Source organism: Oncorhynchus masou, chromosome 3, assembly GCF_036934945.1.
Source record: "Oncorhynchus masou masou isolate Uvic2021 chromosome 3, UVic_Omas_1.1, whole genome shotgun sequence".
NCBI classification, from domain to species: Eukaryota; Metazoa; Chordata; class Actinopteri; order Salmoniformes; family Salmonidae; genus Oncorhynchus; species Oncorhynchus masou.
Genome location: NC_088214.1, coordinates 38,159,341 through 38,175,332, shown reverse-complemented (window position 1 = coordinate 38,175,332; position 15,992 = coordinate 38,159,341). Strand labels below are relative to the sequence as shown.

Sequence of the window (15,992 nt, the reverse complement as noted above, 5' to 3'; positions counted from 1 at the left end):
CTGTCTGCCAGAGGACGTGAATTAATTTTGGTCCACGTTGGTGTTGTAGACACAGGTAGTTTTTATTTAGTGCCCATTTTTAAAGGGTGTGGTGTAGATTTGTCTAGCCCCCACCACATCTTGCCCCCTTTAAAAAATGTTGGGGGATGTAGTAGATTGCGTGAACTGTATTTTCCAGTTGAAGTTGACATTTGACTTTTGCCCTCAATGTCCTTTTAGTTTTGATGAAAACGCCAATACTTACATCTTCAAACATGTAGTAGGTCTACCCTGTCTCACACAGAGAGAAGATGTTGATGTCGTTTGTATCATTGATGGTAAAGTTTCCATGTGTAAAGTAGTATTTTGTGTAAGTCCTATTTCTGTCACTTCCCTGCCATGCAGTGCTTGACTTGGACAGAAATAGGTGCCGGTACTGCTTATATTTAAGTGCAGGAGTTAGGGTTGGGCGGCATCCAGATTTTCTTACAGTTTCTGTACCATACTGGGGTATACGGTATTACCGGAAGTGCACATAAGGGGCGCTATTTCAAAACGATAATAACCACAAACCCCCCCACCCATACAGTATTGAAAATCATACTGTCTGTATTTTGAAATATCCTGGTATACGGTATATCGCCCAAGCCTAGCAGGACTCCACAATAGTTTTGAGCTAATATTCTATAAGAGGTACAGCAGTTCAAGCAGTAGAACATTTTAGGTGCCGGGTCTCCGCTCCGGTGAGCTCCTGACCAAGTCTAGCGCTGCTGCCATGTTCGTTTTAGGTTTGAGATCTTTCACTCTGATATGATGAAATGTGTGTAACCATCACTCAGTAATTGTGGTACCCTTCCTTCCATGCTTGTGATAATTAAGTGTCATTTGACATTTAAGTTGTGAGTCGTGAGAGGCTACGATTTTCACAAGTCATAGTTGTATGCTAGTGACGTGGTTAAACAGTCAGTTATTAACACCTGTGGAAAGATGTTTAAGATGCCACCCATTCTGACTAAATGTTTGTACTTACAGATATCATCAGATATTTTGGTATCTTATAGACATTAACCACTACCCTCAGATAAATTATGAAAATGTGTTATTTTCCCATGACAACTATCCCTATCTGACAAACTGTGTATGTACCATTCAATAGTACACATCAATTGGCAGGTTTCATCACTAAACATTCATGTATTTTTGTTGTTCCTTTATGAAACGGCCTATAATTTCAAAGGGGGAACTAAATGCAGAGCATTGAAATTCAAGTAGATTAATTATCAGCGAATGATCCTTTGAACTGTGTTTGAAGATGAGCAAACAACATCACTTTTGAGTGCCCCATGAGGTACAGGGAATTTAGAATGCAAAGAACCTTCAATTCGGACAAAATAGCCAAACCCCCCCTGCCTGTCTGATCTTAGTATTATTTGCCTCTGAGGGGGTTTTGTGTTGAAGTGAGCGAAGTGATTTTTCTTTCTCTGTGGAAATAGTTTGAATATGATTGTAGTTCTTTGATCATCTGTGTCGCTCACTGAAATATCATCCTTGTAAAAATCTTTGAAAAACAAAGGTTGCTTCTTTTCATTCATTTTAAGTGCTTTAACTTCTTTAACGAATCACTGGAATTATGATTTACTCAACTGCTACCAGCACTGAGCTTTAAAGACTTGACATCTAGGCCCCATAGGTTATTGCGGAACCCAAAACTCAAGCTTAGGCCTAGATGTGGACTTCAGAATTGTTGTCCTCGTTAGCCTATTATTGTAAACCCTTGTGTGGTGTTCATGTTCTTGATATTCACTTAATGTTCGCGGGTCTGATGGACCATAACAATTTATGTAAAAATACTTAATACTTAGATGTTGCCTTATATAAATTACAAGCAATATAGACAGCATACATGGTTCATATTTACATCTGCTAGATCATATTTATCAATAAAAGCGCACAACATCCATGAAAATCATAATGGGTGGAATAAATCATGTTTATCTTGAACAAATACAAGTGAAACAAGGTTTTCATCACTAATGTTTATTGCTTTGAACTGAACAAATTGGAAGGACACATTTTTGTATTTTATGGAAATGATAAATGAGCCCCATTGAACACAGGCCGGTCTACACCACAAATGAAGGCCTGTCTACACCACATAGTTTTACTGTGTGTGTTGCAAATGTATTTCTTGCTTTTGATGCATGTGTACTGTGTCTTCCTGTCCTTGGGTCCACACACATTACAACGCTGCTTCTTGTTGCTACCGGATTCATTTAGAATGATGAAAACACTTAGTTCAGGAATTTTACTAACATCTCACTCAGTCACATATATACAGTTGAAGTCAGAAGTTTTACATACACTTAGGTTGGAGTCATTAAAACTCGTTTTTCAACCACTCCACAAATTTCTTGTTAACAAACTATAGTTTTGGCAAATCGGTTAGGACATCTACTTTGTGCATGACACAAGTCATTTTTCCAACAATTGTTAACAGACAGATGATTTCACTTAATTAATTCACTGTATCACAATTCCAGTGGGTCAGACGTTTACATACACTAAGTTGACAATGCCTTTAAACTGCTTGGAAAATTCCAGAAAATGATGCCATGGCTTTAGAAGCTTCTGATTGGCTAATTGATATAATTTGAGTCAATTGGAGTTGTACCTGTGGATGTATTTCAAGGCTTACCTTCAAACTCAGTGCCTCTGCTTGACATCATGGGAAAATCTAAAGAAATCAGCCAGGAACTCAGATAAAAAATTGTAGACCTCCACAAGTCTGGTTCATCCTTGGGAGCAATTTCTAAATGCCTGAAGGTACCACGTTCATCTGTACAAACAATAGTACGCACTTATAAACAGCATGGGGCCACGCAGCCGTCATTACCGCTCAGGAAGGAGACGCGTTCTGTCTCCTAGATATGAGCGTACTTTTGTGCGAGAAGTACAAATCAATCCCAGAAAAGAGCATGGACCTTGTGAAGATGCTGGAGGAAAACGATACAAAAGTATATCAACAGTCAAACGAGTCCAATATCGACATAACCTGAAAGGCCGCTCAGCAAGGAAGAAGCCACTGCTCCAAAACCAACATAAAAAAGCCAGACTACGGTTTGCAACTGCACATGGGGACAAAGATCATACTTTTTGGAGAAATGTCCTCTGGTCTGATGAAACACAAATAGAACTGTTTAGCAATAATGACCATTGTTATGTTTGGAGGAAAAATGGGGAGGCTTGCAAGCCGAAGAACTCCATCCCATCCGTGAAGCACGGGGGTGGCAGCATCATGTTGTGGGTGGCAGCATCATGTTGTGGGGGTGCTTTGCTGCAGGAGGGACTGGTGCACTTCATAAAATAGATGTCATCATGAGGCAGGAAAATTGTGGATATATTGAAGCAACATCTCAAGACATCAGTCAGGAAGTTAAAGCTTGGTCACAAATGGGTCTTCCAAATGGACAATGACCCTAAACATACTTCCAAAGTTGTGGCAAAATGGCTTAAGGACAGCAAAGTCAAGGAATTGGTGTGGCCATCACAAAGCCCTGCCCTCAATCCTATAGAAAATGTGTGGGCAGAACTGAGAAAGCATGTGCGAGCAAGGATGCCTACAAACCTGACTCAGTTACACCAGCTCTGTCAGGAGGAATGGGCCAAAATTCACCCAACTGGGTGGGAAGCTTGTGGAAGACTACCCAAAATGTTTGACCCAAGTTAAACAATTTAAAGGAAATGCTGCCAAATACTAATTGCGTGTATGTAAACTTCTGACCCACTGGGAATGTGATGAAAGAAACAAAAGCTGAAATAAATCATTCTCTCTACTATTATTCTGACATTTCACATTCTTAAAATAAAGTGGTGATCCTAACTGACCTAAAACAGGGAATGTTTTACTTGGATTAAATGTCAGGAATTGTGAAAAACTGAGTTTAAATGTATTTGACTAAGATGTATGTAAACATCTGACTTCATCTGTAGTTACAGCAGACCAAAGTAGGAGAGTCAGACACACACATGAAACATCACACACTTACTTCCGGTTTTGGAGTTGTTGATTCTGTGGGCCGGGTGGATGGGGCACTAGCATCCTTCTCATGAATCCTCCTCACGATGGCTGCAGAAGCTGGGGTCCTTGGATTGTAGGTCTTACCAATGCCTTGCCCAGCTCCTCGAGAAAGCTGTCTCCTCTGGAGCTTCCCTCCGTCCCAATCTGGTGACAAATGATGCACGTGCAGATGACAAATGTGCACGTTGTATGAGCTGGTCTGGTGTCTCGGTTATCAAAGCGGATAATCTTGGAAATAATGTGGGAGTTTTCCAGATACGTTGCATGGAAAAGTTATCTGCCAGTTTCTGCATCCCACATGGATTCTGTGGATTCCGCATTGGATCTGAAAACACCAACAAGGATAACAACCCTAAAGTATGCATGTAAATGAGTTTGGTCCATCTCTCCCCAATAACACGCCTTCCCTCCATATTAGTGTAGCCCAGAATGATTTTCTGGATGGTTTCTGGGATGAACAGTTCAAAAGAAGACTATGTCCTGCACATAAGTAACCTCCATCCGCGTCAGTCCTGGTTGCATCCTTATCACATTGGCAGCCATGCGGGGTGGCTCATTCCTTCAGCAAGAAGACCATTCAATTTCACTTTTTTTTACATCTGTATTTCTCCTCCTTCAGGCTGCTGATGATCTGGTTGCTGACGGGCTGGTCCTGGACAGGCTGAGGGTCAATCTCATCCTCTCCTTCCAACTCACTGTCAGACTCCGAATTGACAGAGACATGATCCTCATATTCCGAAGATTTTTCATCTTCCAAAGAGGAAGGACGCTCCTTCCACACCAGCTTCTCTCTCTGCAAAAAAATATTTCTAAGGCCCTCTAAGCATAGATTATTTTTGCCATACTGATTGATTGTGGTAAGGAGCCACACATGCAAAGCTATTTATTTATGCCCCTCCCCCAATTTGCACCTGGCTGGGGTCGAATGTGGGAAAATACATTATTTCGATATGTTGTAAAAAATATATATATAAAAAATTGAAATAATGTATTAACATTAAGTAATAACATTGTGCAGGATCCCGCAAGACATTGTGTAGTAAAGAGTGCGAGAAAAGTGGGAGACAGGCAGGGAGACAGACAGGTTCTTGGTGTTATGTTGAAACAGCATGCCCAGGGAGGAGGAAGACAAAGTGAAGGCACACAGCAAACCTTTTTATTTAGTTTTTACTTGTTTTCACCTACACACACACTTTTCCACACTTTTATTACCCTCGGGTCAAGTGGACCCGAATACCACATATGTAATATAAATGTGTAGGGGGGTACACAGTGTGCACTCAATAAAAATGTGTTATTTTGCAGAAAATGTGCCAAGGCCCATGAGTCTCAGGTTGAAAACAATAATGAATTGTATAATTTTTATTTTAGTCAACTTTGAAAATGGGTCCCACAGTCTCCAACACCACACAAGGGTTAAGGAATTTGTTTTATTGTGAGCAATGTGAAAATGAAATAGTGTATGGCCTTAATTAGTGTTAAGTAGGCCATATTTATTTGCCTATGGTCAAAAATGAAGTAGTTTACAGCACGAGTTTTGTCATTAAAATGAAATGGAATTTGACCCACCACCAAACTGTGACCAGCAGGTGGTGGTATATCGACTGGTTATAAACACAACTGTAGGAAATCGTTATCATGAAGTGCTGCACCGCGCGAGGTTCTTGACGGGATAAGAAATGTAACCAATATAAAAGTAGCGATACTTTGTAGCCTACCAGTGCATAACACTGTATGCTTGCGTCTCACATTGAGCCGTCAAGAGGAGTATAGCCTAGAACCAGAGCTTCGCGGGGCACTGCGCTACAACAAGGTTACTGAAGTACAGCCAAAGAGAAGAAAATCGGAGAAATATGCACATGATGGACCGCCCGGACTGTGGCAACTGATACACGTTGCTCCAGTTTAGTGATGCCATCGATGTCCAACGTCGTGGTAAGCCTTTCCAAGTGAAGGGACAGAGCGCATATAATTTCATTGGCAGCTAATGTCCACAGTAGCCTATTCACAGTCAAGTCTTGCCCTTTGCAGTGAAATTCCGGTGGTAAATTGGGAAGCATCCGTATCCGGACACAGGAGAGGAAGGATTTCAGCGCCACTATTCTAAAACATAAAGGAGCCCATATTAGATCTGGATTAATACATCGCATTAATATTTTACAACGACATGAGGTGAGTGTTTCGAGTAACTATTCAACTCTCACTGACTTATTGCATTGGACCGCTGCTAAATTTGCTACGAGAGAAAAGTTTAGGCTATGCTGCAGTCTGGACCATATTTCAATAGTCGGGACAATTCGTTTTAATATTGGTGTACACAAACCTTGATCTGTAAATTGAAAGGCTATTGATACATTGACCAACCGGTCACTTTTTTTCCCGGTCATTATTATCTAGTCCAGTTGTCTGTTAATGTCAAAATATTGTTTGTTGTTGAAACCATAATATGGATGTGCATACATCAAGATTACGTTTTCACCCGAAACATTTTGTAACACGTATCAGTGTGTGTTAATTTCCTTCTTCCATAGAAAGAACACATCTCCTGCTTAATAAGATGTATCCACACCATCGAGAAAGGTAAGTGGCTGTTATTTGGGATTTATGTTTCATACAGTGGTGATATCCTCTCCTGAACATCTACTCAATAGCCCCTATTGTCTTGTCTGTGGTGGCATAATGACCACAAAGTCTAAAGAGATCCATCCCAACAGTTGTCAGTAAAAGTATTGGTGTAATGACCTTGGGATGCCTATGACTCTTACAGGACCTCTACTTCAACAGGAGGAGAGAGTCTTCTCTTGTGTCTTATGGAGTAGTAGTCTGATAGTGCACAGATCTGTGATCACAACGCAAGTAGGTCAAATGGCTCTGGAATTACATTTACAAGTTTTGGAGTGATGTTGATGTTGCATCTGAGAATATCGCACTAGATTCATTGTTTCCTGATGTTATATTGATAATAAGTGGTTTCAAACTTGATTTACAAAGTAAACCAGTTAGTGTTTATGCTGTTTATCCGTTTATCTCAGGTTATGTTAGTGGTACTGCAGAGACCTTATTTGAGCAGTACATTTATGTAATTGCTCTAAGGCCACTGTTGGGCTATTATTGCTGTACTCATTCAGGGAGAGTAGTACTCGCCGAGCACAGTATGCCACCAGAATCTCCTCTACAGAAGCATCCATGTAAATTGTTCTGTTTACAGCGTGGAGAGGAATCTACTGTAATACTATGCCAAGAAACCCGTTAGAACTGATAGTGGGAGTGGTACACCATTCTACAAAAAGAGAACATGAATTAAAGTGGTTGTTAATCATAATAGATATAGGAAAAGCATCGTTGTGGAATTTCCATCACCAGAAGCTTGTTTTTCATTATCTGAAATCGGATTCTTCTCCCTACCTCTATCCTGGTGGAATTCAGCTCACCTATTTAACAGCTGGAGCATATCTAATGAAACCAATCAATATTTTCAAACCGTGTGCAGGGTAAAAATTAGGGCCCCCTATCACAATTCAAATATAAATGTGAGGACCCCCCTGAAATTGTGACTGTATGTGTGTGCGCGCGACTGTGCACATACTGTGTGTGTGTGTGCATGTGCGTGCGTGTGTGTACACAGCACACGTCCACACATCCCACTAAGCCATGTCCATCTGTTTAACATGAAGGATGAATAGTAGATCCTGGAAAGAGATCCGTTATCCATTTAGCTCCAACAGAGAGACAGTCGTCTGAAACACTGAAACATCTGGCTTGCGCTGTGCCTGATGCAAGCCCTCAGGTCTCTCGTAGCACCACACCTCCTTGGCACTGGAGGAATGTGTGTGGAGGTTAAAGAGGCAGCTCCCTGGCGTCCTGGTGGCTCAGGCTCTGCAGGGTGATCTCATCGCATTGGAGTGATCCCTATGGTGCCGGGAGCCAGTAATGTTACTCCCTATGATAGAGGCTTGAAGGACAAACCCAACTGATCAAAAGACCAATCAGATGGATGGTGGGTGTAGCTCAGTCCCCATAGAGGATAATTTCTCATGCCTGGTCAAAGTTGGGCTGACAAACCCTTCCCTACTTTCGGCACCAAACGTTCCATGGTAATAACAATCTAACCCAGAATGTCAATCAATTTTCTCATATGTAAACTAATAATCGGGAAGCTTCGGTGCCAACATGGTAGTCGCTGAATTTCCATGTCTCAAAGTGAGATTGCCGAACTTTGTAGCCTACCGTTTCTGTCCGACTCTGTTCCACAGCACTGCTTCCGTCCCCTGCCTGGCCAACCCTCTGATCAGTGTCTGTCTGAGCCTGGGGTGACTGCCAGCCTTATAGAAGCTGGTTATTAAGCATGAGATCAGCTGACAAGAGTGGGATTACTGTGTGATGAGACAGAGAATTACAGCTCAGGGTTTTTATCAGGGAGTTTGCCAAACATGGTCCACAAGCCCATCGGGGGGTGTGTGTGTGTAAGAGAGGGGGAGAGAGAGTCTGTGGGTCTACTTTGATGGTAGTTGTTATTAGCAGTAGCGTTAATGTGAAGAAAAGTCTTGACGTGGAAAGTAATAACTCTGTCTAGCAACCAATAGTTATCATTGTAAGCTAATTGTTTTTGTATACTTGGGATTCTTGAGGTTGGAATGTTAGGCCTATGCTAATTTACACCAAAACTCATGAGATTTAGAGATCCTGGCACATAGAATTAGAGCAAAGATTCAACACCCATTAACTTAAATTTGATCCTGTGTCTGCTTACCTTCATCACCGAAGAGGTCAGACTAGAGTTCATTTGAATACAGTTTAATGTGCACGGTGACCTGGTATTTGCCATGTCTTAAATCATCCAACAATGATCTAGTTGATATTCGTGCTAGATTTATTTTACTTATCGCAATCATCAGCAAACGAAATGGACAGGATCGTCACTACCATATGTTGTTGTAATAATACACACTAGTACTCATCCAATACACATTAAATCAGACACTTACACCCATATCATGTCGTACATGTCAGTATGAGATTTAGTGGGTACTTTATATCATCAACCCTCTAACTGCAGTGGAGTGTATGTCCTGAATAGTTTGTACAGCTTTGAATTGAATAGGATGAGGGTGAAAAAGGCAAACTATCAATCTGCAGCTACGTGTCAAGGTATAATCCTTTTGACCTTACTGAGTACGTAATCCAATGGCTTTATGAATGAAAGTTGTTTTTTTATAGCCTATACTCGTCTCCTCACATTTTTTTAACATAGTTAAGCAGACGCTCTTATCCAGAGCAACATAGTGTGTTCATCTTAAAATGACTAGGTGTGTAACGTATACGCTGGGAGTTAGAAAGCAGGTGAAGAAGGTGAGTTTAATACTGAACAAATACAAAAGAACAAACATGGGAAGCGTACCCCCCCACCCCCCCAACGCCAGCCAGGGGGACAGCCCCATAGGGTGGAAATCTCGATTGGTGTTGGGAACTAGAATGCCGTCCACCAGAACCCAACACCGCTCCTCTGGACCGTACACCTCTCAGTCCACCAGGTACTGTAGCTGACTCCCACAACGTTGGGAGTCCAGAAGGTATCTGATGGCATAGGGTGGGGCTTCTCTCGATGTTCAGGGGTGGTGGAGGGGACAGCATCAGCCATTGGACCAGGAACTACAGGTTTGAGGAGGGAAACATGAAAAGATGGTGAGATCCAGTAGTCAGTGGGGAGCTGTAATCCGTATATTATTTCATTGACCCTCAGGAGGACTTTGAAAGGCCCCACAAACCAGTGCCTCAACTTCCGGTAGGGCAGGCGCAGCGGGAGGTTCCTGGTGGAGAGCCCTGTGGAGGAGTGACGAAGTGAGTTCTAGGCGTACTCCGCCCAGGGAAGGAGCCGGGCCCACTCCCCCTGCCGGCCCTGACAGTTACTCCAAATGAACCTCCCCAGCTCTTGGTTGGTCCTCTCCACCTGCCCATTGGACTGAGGCCGGTACCTCAGATGTGAGGTTGACCGTGACCCCCAGCTTCTCCATGAAGGCTCTCAGTGACATGGAGAGCATTACAAAGACCAGGGAGAAGGATAAAACGGGAGAATTTGGAGAATCCGTCCACAACAACCATAACAGTGACGAAACCATCAGGGGAAGATCAGTAACAAAGTCTATGGACAGATGTGACCAAGGCGGCTGAGGCACTGGAAGGGGAAGTAGTTTCCCTGCTGGAGCGTGCTGGGGAGATTTGGATTGGGTACATATGGCGCATGAGTTGACATAGTGGGTGATGTCCTGCGCCAAGGTGGCCACCAGTACTTCTTGGAGAGGGAATGGATGATGTTGCGGGTGATACCTGGGTGTCCAGTGGTGAGGGATGTATGTGCCTAGGTCAACAGCCGATCTCTCACCCCCATGGGGACTTAGATGCGTTCTGGAGGGCAGGTAGCAGGAGCAGATATGAAGTTCAGGGAGGAGGCGAGGCCCTGGTCGATGAAGTTCCCAGCGCCACCGGAGTCCACTAGAGCTGTAGAGACAACACTTGAGGGACAGCCAGCCAGTGAAATAGGAACCATAAAGGGTTTGGTGGGAAACGATGATAAACATGTTTTTAGGAGTTTCACTCCTAACCTGGGAAACGGAAGATCACGGGGCTGCCTCGGTTAGGGCGCACCGGACACCGCTGAAGCTGGCGCCCCTCCTGGCCGCAATAGGAACAGAGCCCCAGCTGTCTCTGGCGACGCCGCTCTGCCACGGAGAGGTGTGTGACCCGTACCTCCATGGGTTCAGGCTCTGCCTCAAGACAGCCAAAGGAGGGAGGAGAGTGGCGATGTGTACACCGGTGCTCCCGAAGAAGGTTATCCAGACGAATGGCCATCGAGATGAGAGTGTCAAAGGATATGTTGTCATCCCAACATGCCAACTCCGTCAGGTCCTCCTTGCGCAGTCCACTGCGGAATAGAGGGTGGAGCGGCGGCTCATTCCATCCGCTGGAGGCTGCCACAGTCTGAAAGGTGAGGGCATACTCCGCAACAGTCTGGGCCCTCTGCTGGTGCTGGAAAAGTCGCTCACCTCCCTCTCTGCCCTCTAGAAGATGGTGGAAGACTGCCCTGAACAGAGCCATGAACCTCTCATAGGAACCCAGCTCTTTCTCTCTCCCAGACGGCCGTAGCCCACTTCAACGCCCGTCTAGCCAGCAGGGAAATTACCATGGCAACCTTGGACATCTCGGTGGTGGGAGCTCTCGTCTGATAGGCGAAATAAAGGGAGAACTGGAGTAGGAAGCCACAGAATTTCGATGGAGTACTATCATATTTCTCTGGAAGGGACAGTCGGGCATCCCTGACCTGGGTGGAAGACTGGGTAGTGTGGGGGATGGCTCACTGTAACAACCCATGGTAGGAGGTCTTCTGATAGGGGTATAGAGAACCTCACTGGCGGTGTCGAGGCAGTAGAGAACGTACCCAGTTTTGCCAGCTGGTCATGGTGTTAATGGAGTAGATACGGTAACCTTGTTCATTAACCGTCTGGAAGAGCGTTGAATCTTCTGCTGCTTCCATATTGTGAGGTGTCATTCTGTAACGTACAGGTGCAGAAGGTGAGTTTAATACTGAACAGATACAAAGAACAAACATGGGAAGCGTACTGAACGTGAGAGAAAACCAATAACACCTAAGGACTGATGACAACTGAGGATTAAATAAAGAGGGAGTAATCAGGGCATTGATAAAGTCGAGGTGTGTCTAATTATGGGACGCAGGTGTGCATAATGATTGTTTGCCAGAACCGATGGTTAGTAAACTGGCAACATTTTTTGTTAGTGGGGGAATAAGACTGAGATGTCTTATTTAAGATACTCTTTATTTGAAGAAGTAGGGTTTCAGACATTTTTGGAAGATGGGCAGGGATAGAGGGAAGCTTCTTCCACCATTGTGGTACCAGGACAGAAAAGAGTTTTGACTGGGCTGAGCGGGAGCTGACCCCTGTAGGGGTAGGAGGGCCAAGAGACCTGAGGTGGCAGAATGGGGTGCTCGGTTTGGGGGGGGTGTAGGGTTTGAGCATAGCCTGACGTTATGTACCAGGGTCTTGAAGTGGATGCAAGCTTAAAATGGAAGCCAGTAGAGTGTACTGAGGAGCGGAGTGACATTGGATAACTTGGGAAGGATGAACACAGTGGCGTCAGTTCAGCTAACCGTGGGTATGGCAAAGTGGGTATGGCAAAGTGGGGTGTACACCAAGCCGAGTGATTTGGTGTATAGAGAAAAGAGGAGAAGTCCTAGAAACGAGCCCTGGGGGACACCAATAGTGAGAGCATGTGGTGCAGACACAGATCCTCTCCACATCACCTGGTAGGAGCGACCTGCCAGGTAGGATGCAATCCAGGAGTGTACAGAGTCTGAGACGTCTATCCTTGAGATGGTGGAGAGGATGTGATGGTTCAGTGTTGATGTCAGCGGGTAGATCTAGGAGGATGAGAATAGAGGAGAGAGAGTCAGCTTTTCCAGAGAAGAGAGCCTCCGTAACACAGAGGAGAGTGGTCTCAGTTTAGTGAGCCGTCTTAAAACTTGACTGGTTAGGGTCAAGAATGTCGTTCTGAGAGAGATAACAAGAAAGTTGGTCATAGACAGCATGCTCAAGTGTTTTGGAAAGCATAGAAAGAAGGGATACTGGTCTGTAGTCAGAGGGGTCGAGTGTTGGTTTCTTGAGGAGAGAAGCGACTCTGGCCATCTTGCCAATGGTCAGGGAGGAAGGAAGTGAAGAATGGGAGGTCTCCAGAGATCGTCTGGAGGAGGGGATGGGGTCGAGTGGGAAGGTCGTTGGGTAGCTGGATATCACGGGTATAAGGATTTAATCTGGAGAGAGAGGGTAGAAAGAGGTCAAGGCATAGGGTAGTTCTGTGTAATTGGGACCAGTGGACTCAGTTGGCTGAGTGGCTGTCATCAACCTTTCTTTCAAAGTGGTTGACAAAGTCGTTCCCAGAGAGGAAAGGGGAGCTGGTGGAGGATTAAGGATGAGAAGAAGGTGGGAAAGGATTGGAGGCAGGAACTTGAAATTTATAGTGATAGAAAGCAGCTTTAGCAGCGCATGCAGACAAAGAGAAGGTAGAGTAGAAGGATGATAGGTCCTCCGGAAATGAGTTTTCCTCCATTTTTGCTTAGCTGCCCATAGCCCTGTTCTGTGAGCTCGCAGTGAGTCACTCCACCACGCAGCAGGAGGGGAGGGCCGAGCCGGCCTGGAGGAAAGGGGATAGTGAGAGTCATAGGATTCTGAAGGAGAGGAGAGTATGGTCAAAGGGACAGGAAACAGGAAAGAAAAGGATTGAGCAGAAGGGAGAGATGATATGATAGAAGAGGAGAGAGTGGTGGGAGAGAGAGGGCGAAGAATGTGATGGCGCATGCCCATCTGGGAAGGCTGAGTGGGCTAGGTGGACTAAGTAGGTAGGGTTGGAGGATGGGGTGAGGGGGTTTGCAAGGAGATTAGTACGAACAGCCTCTAGTAAATGAGGCCCATTGCCTGCCTTGTGAGTGGGAGGGGACTGGGAAAAGGTGAGGTCTAAAGAGTAAAGTTGTGGAAAGAAAGAGGTGGAAAGAAATTGAGGTCAGGCGTCAGGAGGTTGAAGTCGCCCAGTACAATGAGTGGTGAGCCATCGTCAGGAATTTAGTTTATCAAGGTGTCAAACACATTGAGGAACTTTCCAAGGGCACCAGAGGGGTGTTCCACAAAGAAGATTCAATGGTTAACCAGATAACTTTGATAAACAACCCGAAATTAAGAAATCTAAACGTATGTGGTGTTGAGTTAATTGGACCATGCCCATTTCAAGCATATCTTTCTCAAAAGATCTAGTTTTAAATATTTTGTGGAAGTTCGCTAGCTAATTGATTTATTGATCCTGCTTTGTAGTGTACCCCTCCTGTCGGTGATAGATAACAACAGCTTGAGTGGACAAGTGACAGTGTCAGCATGGAATTCAAATGAGGAGATGGACAGGTGAGAGAGGGGGGGAATAAAAAATCTCCACTGAAGAGAAATGAGTATCCCTTCGCCACCACCGCCACGACCAGATGCTCTTGGACTATGAGAGAACACATAGTCAGATAACGAAGTAGCAGTGCTCTCTGGAGGTAATCTATGTCTCCGTTAAGGTCAAAAAGTGTGGGGACTGAAGGACAACACGCCGCTTAGCACTGATTGATGATTACCTAGCAAAGATGAAGAAAGATACCCCCTCCAAAAGACACACCCACCAATTATCACAAAAGCTACTACTCAAATTGACCTGAAACCAGTTCAAGTCCATGTTTCAACCCTTCACAGCCACAAGTACTGAGCATTCAGCAGTTCAAACAGCAATGATTTAGCAGGCTACTTGGTAGAGAGACAACACTTAACTACAATTGCCCAAGCCAGACTATACCAACAACAACAACTTATTGAAAAAGAAAAGATACTTAGGCTACTCTTGCAGAGATTGGTTGTCTTCCCAGGCTATAGATGAGGCACAGCCTCTCCACTTTGTCTAATTGCATTGCACAGTAACTGGACTTTAACTCCCCCTCTGTGTACGATCTTTCCACTGCTGTCATTCAGATTTGGTTGGGTTTCCATTTTCCGTGCCACAGTTGCCAAACTAAACTCGAACACCAGTGGCGTTGTTGCTTTGAAATATTTACCTCGTTTCTAGGATACCTAGCATGGTCACACTGGCAGGAGCAGGGGTTGGGAGGGGACTTGTGCAAAGGTTCTGAGCTTTTTAGTCAACGGTCTTGTGCCAACCACAACCCACTGGCAAATGAGAATAGGACATATAAAGAACTGCCAAAGGTGATGCCAACATCTGTAGCATTATGGCAGCCAGTCAGGTTTGGGAGCTATGCTCCATTATGGGAGGAATAGGAGGTTGTTTTTCCTCTGCGAAAGCACAAAGAAATTGCAGACATTTCGTATTCATCAGAAAATGACCAGTTGGTCTTGGTCTAGAATATGAGGGTTGTCCGGAAACATGAGATGTCAATTTGTTTAGTGAACTGTGTTAATTCAAAAATTTAAACTGAGAAGAAAATAAATATTTAGAAAAATGTGAGCCTTGGTCAAGTTGTCTTTGCATTAGTCTTCACATACTCTAATTTGCTGGGCCATGTTAAGGAATATAAAATTATTGGCCACAATTTGTCTTCACATGCTTAGCTCCATGTCCCCTCCTTGCCCCAGGGAGCAACCGATCTTCAGCGCCAGGGCCCATGTGTTCCAGATCGACCCGAACACCAAGAGGAACTGGATCCCTGCCAGTAAGCATGCCGTCACCGTCTCCTTCTTCTACGACGGCAACAGGAATGTGTACCGCATCATCAGCGTGGGCGGTACCAAGGTGAGCCAGGCAGCTGTGCTGTCCTGTACAGTGACTCTCTGGAACATGAATGCAGACCACAGTTAAGAGTATGTGAACGTGTGGTCTTGTCAAAAGCTCATTCCCCAATGCTGCCCTGTAATTTATCTGATCTCTTCTTAACACCTCTGGTCTGACCCACATTCCCCACTCCCAGCAGACCCTGTGGTCAGCAACTTAATTCCACCCATCTGTTGTCTGGCAACGTGGTAATCTTTTTTACCACGTCATGTGAAACATGTTGCCCCTGACTCTTGTAATCGTTTGTTTAAAAAGCTCCTCTTCATTAAGCTTCCCTTGCCCTCTGATTCTGGGGTTTTACATCAGTCATATTATAGTAATTCTGCAGCTGATGCAGAAGTTTTATAAATGGGTCTGCTTAATGTGTTTTCTCATGTGACGTGAAACCAAATGGAGGGGCTGTAGCCACTTCTCCGCACTGCCTGATGCAATGTTTGTTAATCTGTTAAAGGGTCGGCCAGTCAAATAAATGCCATTTGTTTGTTACGTCCTGAAAATAATGCAAGCCATTGATTGCCATGCACCCACAGTCCAATCTAAAATATGGGCATGTCATGTT

General features: G+C 44.4%; 1 protein-coding gene across 2 annotated transcripts in view; it reads left to right on the top strand.

Annotated features, from left to right (window-relative positions):
• The first annotated feature begins 5,710 nt into the window (after positions 1 to 5,710).
• The window catches only part of LOC135516006 (homer protein homolog 3), a 33,321-nt gene continuing 23,039 nt past the window's right edge, over positions 5,711 to 15,992 (top strand). The window contains exons 1-4 of one of the 2 annotated variants that reach the window (XM_064939965.1): positions 5,711 to 5,992; positions 6,089 to 6,229; positions 6,589 to 6,637; positions 15,238 to 15,394. In XM_064939965.1, coding sequence (XP_064796037.1) covers positions 6,615 to 6,637; positions 15,238 to 15,394 — 180 coding nt within the window. In that variant the 5' untranslated portion in view covers positions 5,711 to 5,992; positions 6,089 to 6,229; positions 6,589 to 6,614. The remainder of the gene's footprint in view (positions 5,993 to 6,088; positions 6,230 to 6,588; positions 6,638 to 15,237; positions 15,395 to 15,992) is intronic. The other variant, XM_064939956.1, reaches the window with a different exon arrangement.